The sequence below is a fragment of the Andrographis paniculata genome, unplaced genomic scaffold (genome assembly GCF_009805555.1).
Source record: "Andrographis paniculata isolate CXL003 unplaced genomic scaffold, ASM980555v1 Contig71END, whole genome shotgun sequence".
NCBI classification, from domain to species: Eukaryota; Viridiplantae; Streptophyta; class Magnoliopsida; order Lamiales; family Acanthaceae; genus Andrographis; species Andrographis paniculata.
In genome coordinates this window covers 6483765-6506652 of record NW_026137608.1, presented here as the reverse complement: position 1 = coordinate 6506652, position 22888 = coordinate 6483765, and the positions used below count along the sequence as shown (strand labels likewise).

General features: G+C 30.0%; 2 protein-coding genes across 3 annotated transcripts in view; both read right to left on the bottom strand.

The window, feature by feature from the left end:
- Positions 1–1668: 1668 nt before the first annotated feature.
- The window catches only part of LOC127264765 (uncharacterized), a 71810-nt gene continuing 50590 nt past the window's right edge, over positions 1669–22888 (bottom strand). Inside the window, exons 3-6 of the mRNA XM_051294279.1 lie at positions 3645–3809; positions 2959–3042; positions 2695–2874; positions 1669–1700 (exon numbers count right to left, since the gene is read on the bottom strand). Of these exons, the coding sequence (XP_051150236.1) occupies positions 2781–2874; positions 2959–3042; positions 3645–3793 (327 nt within the window). The 5' untranslated portion in view covers positions 3794–3809 and the 3' untranslated portion in view covers positions 1669–1700; positions 2695–2780. The remainder of the gene's footprint in view (positions 1701–2694; positions 2875–2958; positions 3043–3644; positions 3810–22888) is intronic.
- Positions 5144–22888, bottom strand: part of LOC127264764 (pentatricopeptide repeat-containing protein At2g27800, mitochondrial-like) — a 62826-nt gene continuing 45081 nt past the window's right edge. The window contains exons 2-4 of one of the 2 annotated variants that reach the window (XM_051294278.1): positions 5927–6031; positions 5443–5828; positions 5144–5273 (exon numbers count right to left, since the gene is read on the bottom strand). In XM_051294278.1, coding sequence (XP_051150235.1) covers positions 5265–5273; positions 5443–5828; positions 5927–5960 — 429 coding nt within the window. In that variant the 5' untranslated portion in view covers positions 5961–6031 and the 3' untranslated portion in view covers positions 5144–5264. Of the gene's footprint in view, positions 5274–5442; positions 5829–5926; positions 6609–22888 lie in introns of those variants that run through there. The other variant, XR_007841844.1, reaches the window with a different exon arrangement.

Sequence of the window (22888 nt, the reverse complement as noted above, 5' to 3'; positions counted from 1 at the left end):
ACCTTATACATAAGATATGTGTGTCCTTTATAAATTTTTCATTCATTCTACGTAAACACTCAACAAATTCACTATTTAATAGTACTCAAACTAGGACACACGTGAGTATTCTGTTAGTAATAACTCGTAAGCAATTCCTTACAAGAAAATTCAATAAATAATTCTATAAGTAAATTACTCATGACATCAATCACGAAATTTCATCCTTGACTAATTTGCACACATAATTATAGTTATTTTACAATTTCTTACTAAACTATGCACAATAACTTGACTATGTTTCTAACTTTCTATAAACTAATGGATATATAGGATCAAGCAAAAACCGTGGCATGATAAATTGACATTTTAAGGTGCAGAAATTTGAAAAAATTACACCACATGAAGTGAAAGAATCGACCTTTGATGCAATTAACTATATATTTCAACTTTATAAAAATGTAGTGCACCTAGTAAAACATAAATTTATCAATCGAAAATAAATGCTATCTTCTTCATTTAACATGATGGAAATTACAAAACCGAAGCATATTTGATGCCTACATGTAGATTTCCAAGTTGCAAATGGTGAATGATTAGAATACGATAGACACCATATTAGCACATTGCAATAGCTTAATCCACTAAAGTTTTAAGAATCTCATTATTATATAAACTTCATTCAATCTACTTTCTTGCTTAGGAACATAATCTTATATTATATATCTCAAATGGGGGTAGAAAATAAAAATTTCACAAAAAAAAAAGTTAAAATACTTACAATTACATCCATAAAAGGAATAAAATAGAATTGATGGCATATGATGTACTTCTGACTTCAAATTTTCTATCGGTATCTGCACCCATACAAGATTAAACAAACATGATTCAGTAGTTAGTAACTGTAATGAATGTCATGAGATCATATCATTTATACGAGGGGTTGAAGTGGAAGAGAAATCAACTAAACTCGCCAAAACGGTTCAAACCGCCAGTTACGGTTTGTCAAAATATCAAATCGAAACCGAACCTTCCAAATAACGGTTTTGGTTACGGTTTGACGGTTTCGATTACGATTTATAAACCGCCGGTTTCAATTTAAAAACCGTCGATTACAGTTTGAACCGCCGGTTTATATATATTCATTTTTAATATTTTCCTTTTTTATTTTCTATTTTTCTAAATTTGAATTTAATTTAAAATTTATTAAGTTTGATATCAATTTTATTCAGATATATTTATTATTTATTTATTATGTAAAAATCATATATATAAATAAATAATTAAATTATTACATTATAAAAATATAAAAATAATTAAATATAGTAAATAATAAATAAAATTTTAAATAAAAAAAGAACATAAAAATAAATGTAAAAATATTGATATGATAAAAAATTACAAAACTTAAATATATATAATAGTATTATTTTTTTAATATTATTAATAACTATTGATATTTATTAAGATTAATATTATTTTTATATTTAGAAAAGTTTAATAATATATATATATAAAAATTAATCATAATTATAATATCATTATTATTAATATACACAATTTACCCTAAATTCCTAATCAATAATACATTTACACATACTATATCATCATCGACAGCAGACGGCAGCCGCGCCAACAGGTTTTCCTTTTCTTTTCTTTTCGGTCTTCCTGTTCCCTCCTCCCTCTTTCCTCTTTTTTTTCTTCTTCTTTGCCTAGCCTCCCTGTGAGTGGTGAGAGATTTTTTTAAAAAAAAATAATATAAACCGCGGGTTCAAACCGTTACGATTTGGAAAATTCACAAACCGAAACCGAACCGTGGGATGACAATTTCGGTTCGGTTTGTGCCGGATTTCGATTTGAACCGTAACCGTCGGTTCAAAAATCGGCAAACCGAAGGTTCGAAACCGAATGGGCAAGTCTAAAATCAACCTTATTCCATTCTAAATCAAAAAAGATCTCTGGACATATATTAGTGATAATTAACCATGAATTGGTCTAACAAATTTACAAAACAATATCTATCATGCAGAAATTTCGTAAATTTAATTAAAATTCCACATTGTTAGGTATATGGCAGTAATCTCTAAATAAAAGAACCACGAAGAATAAAATAAATTTTAAACAAACCTTTCGACGAAACTTAACAAAGCAAGTTGAAATATTAAAATTGCAACACCTGATTGTGAATAATAGCTTAAATCAATTGGCACTTAGAGAACATAGAATTTCACTTCCTTCGTACATAATTTAAACAATATTTTACAGAGCAACACATTATTCACAAATCCCTATATACTACTTTCATAATAGGTATGCAATATGTGTTTCTTAAAAAGTTCACTACCAGCGGACTAATGTTTCAAAATATATGTTTTCATGAATTCAAACATCAAGTATAACTTTCATCATAAATAGGCCGTTTGAAATAAACCACTAAAACATTGGTCTTTGCATGAAAATAACAAACAAAGTGGCATGAAACGATATTTCTAGAAGTTCCCTAACAAACATATCATATTATCCTTCTTATGCATGCATCTGCATTATCAACGTCAAGAGGCTAAACAACAGCAAACATTTGAAGAGTAACGGAAATTAACCAACTTCACCAACAGTTAAGACTCATGACTACTCACTTGAACTATTAGTAGTACTACTATAGCTCTTTCTTTATTATAAATTGTAAGCATGGCAAAGAGATTAAGGAAACTTCACCTTCTTCTTCGGTAGATGCCATAAGCAATAGTAGCAGCTGAAGTGATGCTCAATATAATAACCACAATCCAGGTGGCATCTTTTTTTTATTTAACTTTAACTGTATCAAGTCCACTTGGTGGGTTGTGGCTATCAAATAAGGCCACACTTGATTTGCCAATAGTAGTACCCATTTGGCCCCTGATTTAATTAATAATGCATATAATTTGTAAGATAAGAAGGGGAGGAGAAGAGAACATATATATTCAGAGAGAATTGCTAAACCTCCAAAGCTTCTCAACGATTTCACCCTTTAGGATATGTTCCTCAACTAATTCAAGAACATCCTTAGCCGTGATGTATCCACACCTGCGTGATTAGAGTAAAAAAAAATAGTTATTTATGATCAATCCTCGCAGAATAACATACCACAAATGTATGTTTCTATAATTACAGACCATGAACACATATTATGGTGCATCAAATATCTAACATAAATCCATCAAAACTTATACATATATACTGTAATTAAAATTAAGCGAAATATTCTCTGCAGAAGGATAATAAAATATAGCAAGCCATAAAATCTTGGTCTCACCAATTGGCAATTGCAATCAATCTTTTCCTCAAAATTAAGACCGGAAATAATCACATTGCCTACAAAGCTTCTTGTTTCCTCGTATGTGTGAATAGTCAATCCCCTAAAGATGAAAGATCTATGCAACTCAAATTCAAGCAAAAACACAAATTCAAAGTTCTATTGAATCAGTCACGATTACTCCAAGAATATGAATCCAATTTCACTCACACAAATGTTGCCAATTCAACATCATATTTAGAAACGTATTTGAAATCTTTGGGAGCAAAAATTGAAATAAAACAATCTTGCTCAAGATGTCCATTGTCAAGATTGTTTTCCATAGAAATGCAAGAAGAATTGGTGCACATAAGGCACAGCCAACAGCATATACCTTAGACCAGGAACAGTGAGTCGCCTTGGAACTGTTAATGGCAAGTGCATTAGAGAACATAGCTTCAAAAATGAAAACAATGGCCGATGTGCTTCCGTATCTTCCTCATTCCATCTCCACAGATTCTTGTCTCCGTCATATTGCCACATTAGTAGCGCACATCCACTGCAGCAACGAAGCATGTGACTGCGCATTACTCTCGGTTTCAACCTCAAGCAATGAGCTAAACATGGACTCATCCTCTTGATTTCCCATGGAAAACAGACTTCCTACAACTGGAAGCAATGGAGTAAACGCATCCAATTTCAGCCTTTGGGTATGGGTCCTCAACAGTTCATTAGCAGCAACGACAAAGGCATATACTACATAAATCGATACAAAAGCAATAGCAGCCCACACAGTCACTTTACCAACAAACAAGATTAATGAAAGGGCCGTAAGTGTAAAGATGAAAAACAAAATATCCCTTACAAAACACTTGTTATCAATCTGGACGTCCTGTTGCGCAACACAAAGTGAAACAGCCCCAACAACGATGCAAGTAACAAAGACTGCTCCTCCGAGCACACTGTTGAGCCCAACCTCCCCGGCTCCAGTCCCTACAAAAGCCGCAAAACTAGCAAATACATCAGGAGCACCAAGCAGAGTGACTCCAGCAACAGTTGGAGGGAGAGAGCTTCAACAGACTGGAAAGCTTCTCCAAAGAAATACAGAAATAATCGGCTGCCTGCCGTATTGCCTAATAGATAGAACAATGCAGCAAGCCAGACACCAAATACCAAAAAAGTCCATCCACTCTCATGGCAGTCACAATAGTAGAACTTAAGGTATTCCAAAAATCCTTGTGATTTACACTGACTGAGGGCGTGATTTCAAGAGCTCACAGCTACTATTGTATCCCTTGTGATCATAACAAAGTATAGAGTCTTCCACATCCATGGAATTAGAATCGGATGAATTTAGATTAATTGAAAACTGAGGGCTAAGCTCCATTATTTCCCTTCTAATACCTGAAAACCCCTTATCTAAACTTGGAGCATAGAAGAACAATAATTGATTTCATGCCTGTTGAAAATGCCACTTTATAGGATATAAACTATCGTCAATCTAGTTTAAGTTCATCTATGTCGCAAAGTCTAATCTTATGTGTACGAGGAACAACAAAGTAATGAAGAAAATGGTTTGAAGAAACACAAAAAGAGGCCGCATATTCAAGGAAGGTATAATCCAATGTCGATATGTAGAAACAAGAGTAAAGCACAATTGAAGTGATGACTACGAATCCCACCTGTGAGTAATAGGATGTAAGAGTCTCCGCGTGCCGATAGAAATTTGATGGTTTCCGCAACTTTCTCTAAGCACTCCTTGCTCTAACAACAAAAATTTAATGAACGCAAACGATGAGATAGTTTGCTTTCTTAAGTGACTATTCAGCTATTTACAATTCCATCTGATGAAAAATTCTAAGGACATCGTTCATACGAAGTGACATCACATACCCTTTTATCATAGCACTCAAACAAAAAATATCGGGCTCGACTCCATCATCAACCATTTGCTTGAACAGGCACCTTATTGTCTCAATATACATTCGGTTAATATAGTTGTTCGTCCTGCGGCTCAGAAATGCTGCAAACAATATGTTATAGGTACGAATCGACGGCCGGCAATCTAAATTCCGGGAAGCACGCATATGCTTGTATATATTCACAGCCCTAACAAGCTTCCTATCCTCAATGAAGTAATATATCATGGTATTGAAAAGAGGCTCAGAGCCCAGGTTAGGGATAGCTAGAACCTGATTGACGATATCGTCCATTTCCTTGTACATTTTGGCCGCACCGAGCTTTTGGATCGTGACGTGATAGGTGAACACGGTGTGCCTGAATCTGTGCTGCTGAGACGCCCAATTGAAGCACACCAATGGATCGTCCTGTTCGATTATCACATTGTGGAGATCCTCCGGGGTGAACCTAGGCAGCAGCTGAGATACACATTTTTGGAAAACTGTTTTGTCTAGAACAGGTTTTGCTGCCAATCTAGCTCTTCTGTTGATTCGCTTGCGCAGTGATCTCGAAATCGGACCGCTGTATATCCTTGTGGAAGTGGAATATAAGGAAACGCACGATCCTGTACTGGAGATCGGAGTTCCAGGGTTTTCAACGATGCGCGAACGGAGAATTGCTGGGGAAATGCAGGTAGGAGATGAAATTGAGCGATTTGGAGATGTAATTGAAAGGGGAATGTGAAAGTAATCGAAGAAATTGAAAATTGGTTCTTACTCTGTTGCAACCGATACCTGACTTGAGCGAACATGGTGGAACTTCGAATGTGAGCTTTCACGAACTGTATTTGACCCAAAATTTTCGACTAACGACTTACAAAACCTACAAGCAAAACTGGTGTTAGAGAATAAACTTGGCCATGTTTGTTTGTTGGTGCGATTTTCTGTGCACCCTAGCTACCGGAAAAACTTGGGCAAAGAGGTCTGAAACGGAAGCGCCGGCGACCGGAGACCACCGGTAGGAGAAGCAAAGAAAATGAAAAAATAGATGAGGAAAATGTTAAAACATACTCGATTTCCTAGTAAACGGAAGCACAATCAGAGGGAAATGAAGAAAGAGAGGGAAATTAAAAAAAGCCGCACCGGATACTCCAGCGGGCGGCGGCGGCGGCGCAACTTAGAAGAAAAGGAAAGAAAAAAGAGAAGAGGGGGAGAAAGTAAGGAAGAAAGAAAGAAAAAGGAAGAAGAAAGACGGCGGAGGGCAAGGTGGGTGACGGCGGCGCGTGAATTGGATTGTTGGAGTGATTTGATTTGGTAACAATTTATCTATTTTTGTTTTTTAATAATTATTTAATATTATAAATATTTTTTAATTTACATAAATATAAAATGGAGAGTATTATATTATAAGCATATAAATAATTATGATTTATATATAAATAATAATATAAGAATTAGGCTGCCAGCTATACACAACACCCATCTGATGAAAAATCCTAAGGGTATCGTTCGTATGAACCGGTTGTGCGTACATCATTTCATTTTAAGAAAATAAATTTTTCGCCATTAAATCTTTTTTTTTTTTTTTGTTAGCAATGATATTAGTGACTATTAAAGATTGGTTGCGTTAGCTATGTGAATTTTAGAGACGAAATTTCGATTACAAATATGCTATTTTTTATATAGTATTTATATTAATATTTACAAATGTAACACAAAATTAAGAGCACATGCCATAATTTTCACTAATTAGAAATTTAATAGTAAATAATTAATATTTTATATATAAAATTCAAGCTTCTGATTTGAAGTATATATACTTTAGCGAAATAATTATTTTTTATATCCTTTAATAAAAAGTAATGAAAATATTTCTCTTTATTTAAATATAATTAACGTCATTATAATTGTCATTTTCTTAAATATTGGGCATCAATATACATTCCTGAAGTTATAAATTGTGTTAACTTAAATTTATTTCTCAAGCATAACGCTAATCGTGTCTAAAAATATATTGTAATTACATTTTTTTTAATTTACTTTTATAGTATTAATTATACTGTAAATTATAGTACTCCGACCGTCTCATTGAAAGGTTGTCATTTTTCATTTTGTCCGTCCCAAAATAAGGTTATCATTTCCTAATTTAGTAATTGTACTATCTACCTAACATAATATATATCCTTCCAACTTATGCTATATTACACAAATGTCATTACTTTTATATTACACAATACTAATAGGCGCATTTTCATTTTTTTTTCACTACAACTCATTATAATACTAATATTTAAAAATCTACATGCAAAAAGTAAACGGCAACCTTGCACTGGACGGAGGAAGTATATTCATTAAAAATATATATATCATATTTAATATTTTATATTTAAAATTTATTTTATTTAAAACACTCTCACTTAAATATCATTATATATTTATTTATATGGCAAAGCACCCAAATTGTGAATAATTCTCTATTGTTAACCATAGCCTTCAAAAGCCCATAAAGTTCAAAGCCATTAAACTATTAATGGATACGTTTGATTGTGGTTTCGTAACATTGATTTATTTACAAAATTTTTAAAATGAATAAAAATAAAAAAATTATTTTCAATAGTCAATTATAAAAGTTCAAAATATTTCAAAATACTGAGTGTGCTTGTTCGAATGATTTGCAAAGATTTATACTCCCTCAAACATTTCTTTTTTGATATATCTCAAACACTCTGGAATATTTCCAAAATAGGAAATAATTAATTATACTTAATATCTACACTACACTTTATCCCCTCACATCATCCAAATAAAAATAAAATAAAATATATATTTCTCTCTCCATCACATAACATAATTTCTAAATTATCATACTTAATAGTACTCACCTAAAAACCCGTGGCAAAAGTAGAAAATAGGGACAAATTATGTGGGACGAACGAAAATAGAAAATAAGGACAAATTATGTGGGACGGAGGGAGTATTTAAAAATCACATTAGTATGACAATATCAACTTATATCATATCAAATGATTATTCAAATTTAAATTTTAATTATTAAAAAAATTCAAACAAAAAAATCAAACCTGCAAATAAACATTGGTCTAGCATTTCTTTTCAAAAATACTTATCAAATGCCAATTTTTTATTTAAAATATCATATTCATTACCTATTTATATTATATCAAACATTTTTTTTATTCTATTTTCTTTTTTTTTTTTATTTTCATATTTCCTAATCAACTTAAAACTCCAAAATATTTTTCAAAACATATTTCTTAACGTAATTTTAATATAGAAAGCATTTAATATTATGACATATAAGCACCGTTTACTTGATTTCAAATTCTTTACTTTACTATTTTTTATAACTTTTTATAAATTATACTCCCTCCGTCTCAATACAATAGTCTTGTTTACCATTTTTGTCCGTCCCAAAACAATACTCTTATTTTCATAAATAACCATATCACCATAAAATTATCTATACTTTTTCATTTTTATTATACATTTGTCACTGATTTTTACACTAATACATTCGCAGGGCCAAAAAAGTCTTTTATCTATATTTTTTACTAACTATCAATATAGTATTAATATTCTTTAAATCTCGTGTCCAACCTAATTAAGACTATAGTTTTGGGACGGATGGAGTACTATTATTTACATACACTAAATATAAAATTCAAATTACTATTCATACCTAAAAAAAATTATAATAAAAACTCAAACAAACGCGTAATAGTTTGGTACTCAGACCAAAAAAATTATGATATAAACACACGTGTGTGTATATATATATCAACACTTTATATTATTAATTATAATATCAAAATTAAATAATAATAATAATAATAATAATAATAATAATAACAACAACAATAATAATAATAATAATTTGAAATCAGATGATTACTATAATTATTCATTTAAAATAGAATTATTCCTTTAAATAAATCTTACATATCTTTCTTGCGATTCATGGATTTGTTTGGTTTGTATTTCAACTTACTATATTTAATATTCGTTTGCATGATTTTAATAAAATATATTATTTATTTTTATAAAATATTATTTAAATTCAAATTCAAATAAAAAAATATATATTAAATCTTAATTTTATAATTCTGAATGTTGTGCAGTATCTTAAAACCTAAAGGTTTAGTAATTATTCCCAAGGAAGAAGACGAAAGTGGCCTACTCCCATGTTGCCCCAACTATTCTAGCACGTCCATTTTCAACAAGGTATATATTTTGGGTATAAAATATTTAGGATTTATTCTTTTTTCTTAAAACAAAATAATATTAAATAATTATTATTTTATATTATTTACAGAATTTTCTATCTAAAATAAAAAATTATAATATTATTTTAAACTATTTGACAAAACAAACATACTCTTAATTAAATTACATATCTCAGTTCACCAATAGAACAAGTTTAGTCATAATTCTTAAGTAGTATTAGTGAAAAAATCTAACAAATTTTAATATATGTACATACAACAATTATACATTATTAAAAAAATAAAATCAATAATTCAATTAAAAGAACTAAACATTTCATTTATTGTACTCCCTCCGTCTCATATCTATATATCCATTTGCTTTTTGCACAAAGTTTTAAAAATATTAGTTTTATATTAGGATAAAGTAGAAATAAAGATAAAAAGACTAAATTAACTATTGTATTACATAAAGGTAATGACATTTGTGTAATATATTGTAAATTGGAAGGGTATTTGTAATGTTAGGCAGATAATACAATTACTAAAAAAAAAGAAATAAATACTTTGTTACGGGACGGACAAAATAGAAAAATAGATAGATTGTTAAGAGACGGAGGAAGTATTACTGAATTATTTTTTTATTTATTTTTATATATAACACTTAAAACTAAACACAAACACTTTAATACTCAGATTTTTTAGATCTAACTGGTGAGACAGTTAAGATTTTTATTAAAAAATATGTAATTTAGTTTCTAAACAATATGAAAAATAAATTCAAAATATAAGTAAAGAACCTTTAATTGATGGGTTTTATTTTGTTACTATTTTGAATTCAAATCAATATTATTTATCAACATAATTTTTATTAAAAATATACTATTAATTTTTTAATAAAGTATAAAATATCACATCAAAATACTAACTGAAAAAAGAAAATGGCAGATCTAACACATTATTTCAAATAAAGTTAAAAAACACAACCAAACAAACCCAATGAATTGAAGTTAAATTTGTAGACCCTTTAATATGTTTATACAATTCAGGAGATATTACTTCATGAAGAAAATCGAAGCCGTCGCTACATTTCTTCATCGTACGTCTCACATTGTCCTAATAAATACAAGGCGGCAGATACAGTGTTGACCCTCGGAACACATCGCAAATGCGATTGCGACCGAGTCGAAGAGGATATTGTCGGGACGCTTAGAGAGAGCATTTCGTGGCAAATCGAGTCGATACCGTCGATAGCGACCCCATTGATGGACGGTTACGATCATCAACAAGATACGTGGATGTTAATTCGGGGGAACGATATTGTCGGAAAGCAAAGATTAGCCGTCGTAATAGCGAAGGCGGTATTCGGTTCTTCGGATTTTTTATTCTGTTTGGACCCGAAGAATAATTGCCCGTTTACGGTGTCTGAGAACTCGGCCGCGCTCGAAATGGCGTTGCGGAGCGTCGGAAAGCTCATCGTGTTGGTCGAAAATGTCGATTCGGCTGATCCCGGGTTTTTTAGGTTTCTCGCCGATATTTTGGAGGGGCGAAAGCGTCGTACGTGGACACGTGTTATATTTATATTGACAATATACGGCGACGGCGATTATGACACGTGGTGTAATAAGTTTGGGGATGACGATGTAGTATCGACTGTCATTTCGATGAAACTCATTGTCTATAAATCGAAATATTCAAATCCGAACCTTAAAAGAAAGATGAATCGAGATGACGCGGCAATTAGGCCGTGGAAGTGTCCGAGGAGGTGCGAAAAAATCGATGAAGTCGAGGTTGAGAAAAGTGTCGGCCTCGTCCTCGACCTCGACCTCGACCTCAATGTAATAGCTGACGTTGACAACATAGGCGACAACGAAAACTATAGTCCGATATCGAGCGATGTGACGTGCGAGCCGACGGTAACGGGACAACATAGTTCTCCGTTAGCGTTCCTTAAAACCATCGAAACTCGGATCTTTTTCGACAGGTTCGACGATGATCGCAAGCGGGCAAAGCGAGCGTTGCGATCGAAATTCGAATGTGCTTGCGGCGACAAGGCGGTTTTCTTGGATGTCGAGGAGGCGGTGGTGGACGTGGTTTTCCGGTGGTCGGAAATGTGGGGCGGCGGTGGCGGCGTGGTGGAGGAATGGATAGAGGAGGTCTTGGGGAGGAGCTTAGGTATGGTTAGGAATATAGTATGAAATGAGTGAAATAAAATATTTGGTAAAGCATCTAAATTAGTTGTAAGATTAATAATTTGGTAGGTGGTATCTAAATCAATTAAATTAAGTAATATACTAATACATGAATTATGATAATTAATTAACATCCAATCATAGAGCTTAATAGATAAATAAATATATGTATCATAACAAACACAATAAAATTTGTTAGGTGATTTAGCAATTAATCAATAATCAATATTAACAAACTCTACAATTATACAATTCATTTTTGTAGGAGGGTGTTTTTCTCAAATTATTTATTATTATTATTATTATTATTATTATTATTATTAGATTATTTATTTATTTATAATCATCAAGATTTTTTTAATTTTTTTTTTTAAAAATGAGTATTAATTTTGCATCATATTCAAACATAGAAGGGGTGTATTTGATTTTAGTATTTAATTTGACATTTAATTTAAATATTATTTTAATATGATATTTTGTGAGTCAAAATAATACCCCGTCGCTAAATATGTTCTTAAATATTTGATCATGAATTTTAATAAAAATAATAATAATGGTTACTTTTTGCTTTCTACACTAAAAATGTACACAAATACAAAAAAATAATATATTTGTAACAGAATTCCGTCCCTAAAGTTCACATAGCTAACATAATTTCATTCTTAATTCTGTCTCTAATGTCATTAGTAGCGGAAAAAGTAGATTCAGAGACAAAAAAAAATTATTATAGAAATGATTTTTTCTTTTAGTGAATGTGTTTTTTTACCAATTTTTTTTTAAGTAACAACTTTAAAAGGAAAGTGAACATAAATTTATGTCATTACTTTTATATTACACAATACGAATAGGCGCATTTTCATTTTTTTCACTCCAACTCATTATAATATTAATATTTAAAAATCTACATGCAAAAAGTAAACGACAATCTTGCACTAGGACGGAGGGAGTATATTCTTTAAAAAAAAATATATCATATTTAATATTTTATATTTAAAATTTATTTTATTTAAAACACTCTCACTTAAATATCCTTATATATTTATTTATATGGCAAAGGGCCCAAACTGGCCGGTGAATAATTCTCTATGGTTAACCAAAACCTTCAAAAGCCATAAAGTTCAAAGCCATTAAACTATTAATGCATACGTTTGATTGTGATTTCATAACATTCATTTATTTACAAAATATTTAAAATTAATAAAAATAAAAAAATTTATAATTTTTTTATAATTTTCAATAGTCAATTATAAAAGTTCAAAATATTTCAAAATATTGGGTGTGTTTGTTCGAAGGATTTGCAAAGATTTATACTCCATCCGTCTCAAGCACCCTGCAACATTTCTTTTTTGATATATCCTAAACACTCTGCAATATTTCTAAAATAGGAAATAATTAATTATATTTAATCTCTATACTACACTTTATCCCCTCACATCATCCAAATAAAAAAGGGCTGATTTCGGGCATGATTTTCTCCACCTCACAGCAAAAGGACCGTTTTGCCCACAAGAGCATAAAATAAATCAGGAAAAAATAATTGCTCACTTGTTGGGCTTCATTTGTCCATTCAATTGTAGTGCTGCATAATTCTATATCTCTATGCAATTTAAATATATAATTAAGATTGTTGAAAATATCCAAAATGCAATATTCGATCCCAATTAAATTGAAATTAAAAATTTATTTTCGAATTGAATATTTGCCGAATTTATTAAGGTGTGTTTGTTTGGGGATTGAATTTTAAATACACTATTCATTCTATTTTTTTCCCCCCAAAAAATCAAATCAAACATCTATTTTTTATTTTTTATATTATACTTAAAAATCAATTTTATATTCAAAACACCACGTCAACACCTATTTATATCTCATCATACAACTATTCAAGTTCAAAATTTTTACTATTCAAATCTCAACTCAAAATGCAAACCCCCAAACTATTTGTATAAGTTTTTTAAGATTTTAATATATATTACTTCGATTTTTATTTTTTAAAAATATCAGAAATATTAAATACAAAATTTAATTGTGAATAATAATAATAATAATAATTGGGTGTATTTATGTTTGTTTCTGTTTGTCTGTAGAATTATTAAATTTATTTTATGTTAATAATTAGTGGTGACTTAAGGTTTGTATAATTCTTGTTATTTTGCTGGAAATAGTATTAAATTTATTTTTATGTTCATAATTAGTGGTTAATTAAGGTTTGTACAATCTTGTTATTTTATTGGAAATTGAGAAATAAAATAAAATAAAAATAATGATTTTAACTTTGGTTTGAAGATGATGTTTAGTCAAGTGCCACACGTGTGCTGTTCCACCCCACCCCACCCCACCCCATGTGCTTCAGATTTTTGTCCCCATAGGCTACCAATACCGATACCGATACCTATACCACACTCAATTTAATTATTTATATTGTATACATATGTTAGTATTTTTGTAAAATAAAATTAAAAATTCAAACAAAAATAAATACTATTTTCATCCGGAGCCTCATTTATTTTTTACGTGTTAATATTTGAATATTAAATATTATATAAAAATATAGTATAAATTAAGAAAAAATTGCAAATATACTTCAATTAGTGTCTTGTAATACTAATATAATTGTTACGTACAAATAATAATAATAATAATAATAATAATAATAATAATGGTAGCAGGATCTTAAAAACGGATGATCGGCCGATACGGAGGTCGGACAGGACAAGGTCGGGCACGGAGATCGGATGTGCTAAGGTCGGGCAAAGAAGAAGTATCGGCAAACGCGGAGGTCTGTCAAGAGAATAGTCTGTTGAACCAGTTGTCCATCTAAGGAGACAAGACAAACAGAGCCGGTCGGTTGGTCAGTGGTCGGTTGGGCCGGTCGGATGGTCAGTGGTCGGTTGGCCCGCGGTCGGACCAAATGAGGTCGGACGGAGGACGGCTGGTACGGAGGTCGGTCGAAAGAGGAAGTCGGGCGAAGAATGACAGCTGATACGGCGGTCGGTCGAAAGAGGAAGTCGGGCGAAAAAGGACAATTATTACGCAGGTCGGACGAAAAAGAATGAGACGGATAAAAATAAATAGTTTTATTTATTTAAAATTTTATTATTCATATTTTAATAAATATTAATTAATTTTTCGCTATTTTTACTTATTTATTTTATCATATTTATCAATTTTTAATAAAACTTTTTATAATACTCAGGGTATGTTTGTTTTGTGTTTTGTGTTTTGTGTTTTTTTTTTTTTTTTTTTTTTTTTTGTATTTTTGTTCGAGGGTGTGTTTTGTGTTCTATTCTTAAAATATTTTTTTTTTCACCATCCGCCTCACTTTCTCCCTTTACCACATCAACGTTGATGACATTCTATTTTATTTTATACCTACAACAAAGATACTTATTCTAATTTTTAATTAATTTTTATTTTTATACTCCCTCCGTCCTGCGAAATTAGTCGCGTTTCTCTTTGGCGCGGAGTTTAAGAAAAAATAGTTTATATAGTTAAGTAGTGTGATTAGTTAATATAATATATGTAATAAAATGTTATTTTAACTATTTTTATTTGATGAAATATTGAAATAAAAGTTGAAATATTTTTATTATTTGATATAAATTTAATGTTTTATTTATTGAATTGTTTTATTTTTTTTAAAAAATATTATTATATTGATTGTAAATTATGCGATTAGATAAAAAAAAATAATTAGAATAATTATTTGATTTGACGTAAATATTTACCAAAAATTCAATAAATGTTAACATATAGCTTAGTATTCAAAGGCTACTACAATTAATACTACTACCAATAGCAGAGCAAATCAAACTAAATTTCAAATTTTGAATAAAAATAACTATTTGATTTGATGTAAATATATATATTGAAATAATATTTTGAATATAAAATTAAATTTTATTATAATATAATAAATGAAAGTATATATATTTGATTTAATACTTTTTTGTTTTAGTAAAACATTTTAAGAATCGAAAACTAAAATAAATCTCACAAATAAACACACCCTTAATATTAATAATTAATTTTAATTTACGAAATAGTATACGGGCTTTATAGAATAACCATTTTAATAATTGCATTAATGAAAGACGTACTTAATCACTTGTTACGTATCAAAAACCTACCAAATTTTATTCCAAAATTTTTCTGATAATTAAGTTAGTGTTTATTTGTCACATATATTTTTTTATTTTATGTTATTATAACAAATAAAAAAATTATTTTATTATATTTTATATTTATTTTAGTTATTTTAAACTTTTAAAAACTTCATAGATATTTTTTTCTCTCTCTCTGAATAAAATTCTTGGTGCCAGCAACCGATAATACAAACATTTGTAATAAACTAATAAAAATGATTAAAAAAGAAAAAAAAAACTAAGAATGTTTTTTTAGTACACATGAGTCTATTTATTTATTAGTTATTATTATTTTTTTATATTTGTTAGAGTTTCGATTGTTTCATATTAGAATCTTTTTCACTTTGTTTGCAATATGACGTTTTTGTAAAAGTACTTTAAAATTTTTTCTTTTGATATTAGTGATAATTTTTTTTTTTTTTGATATTAGTAATAAAATTTAGCTGATTCCAGCTAGGAACTCATCGCCGATGCGCACTTCATTCCCTCGACAATGGTCGGAGAAATCGGTAGCGACAATAATTATTTTTACTAATATATTTCTTAATTACTTACTAATTATATCATAACTAAAACTTCGTGCCTAAGCTAAAATGGACAGATTAGTTGGGACGGAGGGGGTATTTTTTTTTTACACTACTTTAAACTTAAAATACAAAATTAATACACCAGAAAAATAAATTTTAAATTATTAATCTATTTAAAATATCATTAGTAATATAATAAAATTAATGATTATAAATAAATATATGTAATTTCAGCAGTATATTCAAATAAAATATTATATTTTTATAGAAGCAATAAAATATAATTTAAATATAAAAATATATATACATATAATATTAAAAAAAGAAATTATTTTAATTTTTATTAGATTAGATAGGAGGAGGGTATTATATATGGTAATGTTTTAAATTAAGTAAGTAGCCGTTAAGCATAATGATTTTGATTTTAATTTTAATTTAATATACACATAATATTTAAAAAAAAGAAATTATTATAATTTTAATATATACATAATATTAAAATGTGAAATTATATATGGTAACTTTTTATATTAGGTAAGTAGCCGTTAAGCATAATAATTTTGATTTTAATTTTAATATACACATAATATTAAAAAAAATTATTTTAATTTTAATATACACATAATATTAAAATGTGAAATTATATATGTTAACTTTTTATATTAGGTAAGTAGCCGTTAAGTACAATGGTTTTGAATTTGAATTTGAATTTGATTTTAATTTTAATATACACATAATATTAAAATGTAATATTATATATGGTAAGTGTTTTATATTAGGTAAGTAGCCGTTAAGTATAATGATTTTGAATTTGAATTTGATTTTAATTTTAATATACACATAATATTAAAATATAAAATTATATACGGTAAGTGTTTTATATTAGGTAAGTAGCCGTTAAGTATAATGATTTTGAATTTGAATTTGATTTTAATTTTAATATACACATAATATTAAAATATAAAATTATATATGGTAAGTGGTTTATTTTAGGTAAGTAGCCGTTAAAACATACATTATAAATATTCTTGATTTTTATTTTGTATACATTATTATAAGTTTTTGGGGGTGCAATACAAATGCAATGGGGGGGTACGAGCAGGGCAGGGCAGGGGCAGGGGGGTTCTTGGTTTTGTGACAGGAAATTAGGAATTAGGAATTAGGAATTAGGAAGAGGTGTGCTTACACGAGGGAGGGCGATCCATTTAAGGAAGAGGTCAAGTGCAGTGCTTAGGAGGGCGCTCCATTTAAGGGAGAGGTCAAGTGCAGTGCTTCGATCTCGATCGATCGATCGATGCAATAGCAGCAAAGCAAGGGCAGGGGCAGGTGGAATTCCGAAGGTTTTGTGAAGAGGGTTCTGCAGAATTTCGGGGATCCAGCTGACACTTGTCGACAAGTAAGTACTGCTCTAGTGGTAATGTAATTTTGGTGAAGTCTTCAATATTTACAAGGGTTTAGAGCCTTTTTTGCTGCTATATTCATCGGTAAAATACAAATTAATTGTTGCTTTATTTTAAGTGCTTTTTCAATCTTGAAACTTTTCTTGGAAAATTTTAGAATCCAATCTTGGAACTTTTCTTGGAAAATTTTAGAATCCAATCTTGGGAACTTTGGCACTTTTCTTGGAAAATTTTAGAATCCAATCTTGGAACTTTTCTTGGAAAATTTTGGAATCCAATCTTGGAACTTTGGCACTTTTCTTGGAAAATTTTAGAATTCAATCTTAGAACTTTTCTTGGTTATGATGTACCTAATAATGAATGCTTTTGGATTTGACTCTTCACTTAAGCATGTGATTTGTTAGTTATTCTGGATCGATGATGTTGTGTGCTTATTTTGTAGGAGACACAAGAGACCCTTCTACCCCCATATGTACATGTCTTCCCAAAGAAGAGACTGTCCAAGAAGCTGCTGAAACACGTCAATAAAAATGGTGGGAAGATCCTAACGGACAGCAGCACCCAAGGCGATGGCGATGGCATTTCCTCCTCGACTAGAGATTCTAATTCGGGAGGGAGCGGCCGCATGATCGGACTACCGACCATACATAATAGGGAGTAGTTCTTCATTTTTCTTTAACATTTATGCATTGCATTGATGTTATCATATTGCATATAGAGTTAGAATTATTTTTACGTCCCGGGACTTGCATACATTAACTTTGTTTCTAAATTTTATACTAACACATTTTTTTAGTGTTTTTTATTTTGTAGGTAAAGCTTATCGGGAGATTTGAGGAAGCGAAAAGATCCGTCGATCTCGATTTCAAATACAAGGTAAGTGATTTTAATATTATTTTGTTGTTTCCTATACATATATACTAATATCTATTTTAAATCTTTATAGATGCATACGAGAGGAGTGGCCGGATGATCGGACGACCGTAGGGAGTAATTCGTCCCTTCATTTTACATTTATGCATTTAATTTAATTTAGAATTATGCATATAGAAATAGATTTACTTTTACGTCCGTCCCGGGACATGCATGCATTAATTTTGTTTCTATATTTTATACTAACTTATTTTTAAGTGTTTTTAATTTGTAGGTAAAGCTTATGTGGAGACGAGGGAGTGGCCGGATGATCGGACGACCGTAGGGAGTATTTCGTCCCTTTCTTTTTACATTTATGCATTTAATTTAATTTAACATTATGCATATAGGAATAGATTTATTTTTACGTCCGTCCCGGGACATGCATGCATTAATTTTGTTTCTATATTTTATACTAACTTATTTTTAAGTGTTTTTAATTTGTAGGTAAAGCTTATGTGGAGACGAGGGAGTGGCCGGATGATCGGACGACCGTAGGGAGTAATTCGTCCCTTTCCTTTTACATTTATGCATTTAATTTAATTTAGCATTATGCATATAGAAATAGATTTACTTTTACGTCTGTCCCGGGACATGCATGCATTAATTTTGTTTTTATATTTTATACTAACTTATTTTTAAGTGTTTTTAATTTGTAGGTAAAGCTTATGTGGAGACGAGGGAGTGGCCGGATGATCGGACGACCGTAGGGAGTAATTCGTCCCTTTCCTTTTACATTTATGCATTTAATTTAATTTAGCATTATGCATATAGAAATAGATTTATTTTTACGTCCGTCCCGGGACATGCATGCATTAATTTTGTTTCTATATTTTATACTAACTTATTTTTAAGTGTTTTTAATTTGTAGGTAAAGCTTATGTGGAGACGAGGGAGTGGCCGGATGATCGGACGACCGTAGAGAGTATTTCGTCCCTTTCTTTTTACATTTATGCATTTAATTTAATTTAGCATTATGCATATAGAAATAGATTTATTTTTACGTCAGTCCCGGGACATGCATGCATTAATTTTGTTTCTATATTTTATACTAACTTATTTTTAAGTGTTTTTAATTTGTAGGTAAAGCTTATGTGGAGACGAGGGAGTGGCCGGATGATCGGACGACCGTAGGGAGTATTTCGTCCCTTTCTTTTTACATTTATGCATTTAATTTAATTTAGCATTATGCATATAGAAATAGATTTATTTTTACGTCAGTCCCGGGACATGCATGCATTAATTTTGTTTCTATATTTTATACTAACTTATTTTTAAGTGTTTTTAATTTGTAGGTAAAGCTTATGTGGAGACGAGGGAGTGGCCGGATGATCGGACGACCGTAGAGAGTATTTCGTCCCTTTCTTTTTACATTTATGCATTTAATTTAATTTAGCATTATGCATGTAGAAATAGATTTATTTTTACGTCAGTCCCGGGACATGCATACATTAATTTTGTTTCTATATTTTATACTAACTTATTTTTAAGTGTTTTTAATTTGTAGGAAAAGCTTATCGGGAGACGAGGGGATCCGCAAAGATCATTCGATTTCAATTTCAAATCCAAGGTAAGTGATTTTAATATTATTTTTTGGTTTCCTATACATATATATACTAATATCTATTTTAAATATTTTTAGATGCATACGAGAGGGAGTGGCTGGATGATCGGACGACCGGATACATCATAGGGAGTTATTCGTCCCCTTCTTTTTACATTTATGCATTTAATTTATTTTAGCATTATGCATATAGAAATAGATTTATTTTTACGTCAGTCCCGGGACATGCATGCATTAATTTTGTTTCTATATTTTATACTAACTTATTTTTAAGTGTTTTTAATTTGTAGGTAAAGCTTATGTGGAGACGAGGGAGTGGCCGGATGATCGGACGACCGTAGAGAGTATTTCGTCCCTTTCTTTTTACATTTATGCATTTAATTTAATTTAGCATTATGCATATAGAAATAGATTTACTTTTACGTCCGTCCCGGGACATGCATGCATTAATTTTGTTTCTATATTTTATACTAACTTATTTTTAAGTGTTTTTAATTTGTAGGTAAAGCTTATGTGGAGACGAGGGAGTGGCCGGATGATCGGACGACCGTAGAGAGTATTTCGTCCCTTTCTTTTTACATTTATGCATTTAATTTAATTTAGCATTATGCATATAGAAATAGATTTATTTTTACGTCAGTCCCGGGACATGCATGCATTAATTTTGTTTCTATATTTTATACTAACTTATTTTTAAGTGTTTTTAATTTGTAGGTAAAGCTTATGTGGAGACGAGGGAGTGGCCGGATGATCGGACGACCGTAGGGAGTAATTCGTCCCTTTCTTTTTACATTTATGCATTTAATTTAATTTAGCATTATGCATATAGGAATAGATTTATTTTTACGTCAGTCCCGGGACATGCATGCATTAATTTTGTTTCTATATTTTATACTAACTTATTTTTAAGTGTTTTTAATTTGTAGGTAAAGCTTATGTGGAGACGAGGGAGTGGCCGGATGATCGGACGACCGTAGAGAGTATTTCGTCCCTTTCTTTTTACATTTATGCATTTAATTTAATTTAGCATTATGCATATAGAAATAGATTTATTTTTACGTCAGTCCCGGGACATGCATACATTAATTTTGTTTCTATATTTTATACTAACTTATTTTTAAGTGTTTTTAATTTGTAGGAAAAGCTTATCGGGAGACGAGGGGATCCGCAAAGATCATTCGATTTCGATTTCAAATCCAAGGTAAGTGATTTTAATATTATTTTATGGTTTCCTATACATATATATACTAATATCTATTTTAAATATTTTTAGATGCATACGAGAGGGAGTGGCTGGATGATCGGACGACCGGATACATCATAGGGAGTTATTCGTCCCCTTCTTTTTACATTTATGCATTTAATTTATTTTAGCATTATGCATATAGAAATAGATTTATTTTTACGTCAGTCCCGGGACATGCATGCATTAATTTTGTTTCTATATTTTATACTAACTTATTTTTAAGTGTTTTTAATTTGTAGGTAAAGCTTATGTGGAGACGAGGGAGTGGCCGGATGATCGGACGACCGTAGAGAGTATTTCGTCCCTTTCTTTTTACATTTATGCATTTAATTTAATTTAGCATTATGCATATAGAAATAGATTTATTTTTACGTCAGTCCCGGGACATGCATGCATTAATTTTGTTTCTATATTTTATACTAACTTATTTTTAAGTGTTTTTAATTTGTAGGAAAAGCTTATCTGGAGACGTGGGGATCCGCAAAGATCATTCGATCTCGATTTCAAATCCAAGGTAAGTGATTTTAATATTATTTTATGGTTTCCTATACATATATATACTAATATCTATTTTAAATATTTTTAGATGCATACGAGAGGGAGTGGCCGGATGATCGGACGACCGGATACATCATAGGGAGTTATTCGTCCCCTTCTTTTTACATTTATGCATTTAATTTATTTTAGCATTATGCATATAGAAATAGATTTATTTTTAAGTCCCGGGACATGCATGCATTAATTTTATTTCTATATTTTATACTAACTTATTTTTTTAGTGTTTTTAGTTTGTAGGTAAAGCTTGTGGGGAGATTAGAGGAAGCGCAAAGATCTTTCGATCTCGATTTCAAATCCAAGGTAAGTGATTTTAATATTAGTTTATGGTTTCCTATACATATATAAATACTAATATCTATTTTAAATCTTTTTCACTTTGTTTGCAATATGACGTTTTTGTAAAAGTATTTTTAAATTTTTTCTTTTGATATTAGTGATAAATTTTTTTTTTTTTTTGATATTAGTAATAAAATTTAGCTGATTTCAGCTAGGAACTCATCGCCGATGCGCACTTCATTCCCTCGACAATGGTCGAAGAAATCGGTAGCGACAATAATTATTTTTACTAATATATTTCTTAATTACTTACTAATTATATCATAACTAAAACTTCGTGCCTAAGCTAAAATGGACAGATTAGTTGGGACGGAGGGGGTATTTTTTTTTACACTACTTTAAACTTAAAATACAAAATTAATACACCAGAAAAATAAATTTTAAATTATTAATCTATTTAAAATATCATTAGTAATATAATAAAATTAATGATTATAAATAAATATATGTAATTTCAGCAGTATATTCAAATAAAATATTATATTTTTATAGAAGCAATAAAATATAATTTAAATATTAAAATAATATACATATAATATTAAAAAAAAGAAATTATTTTAATTTTTATTAGATTAGATAGGAGGAGGGTATTATATATGGTAATGTTTTAAATTAGGTAAGTAGCCGTTAAGCATAATGA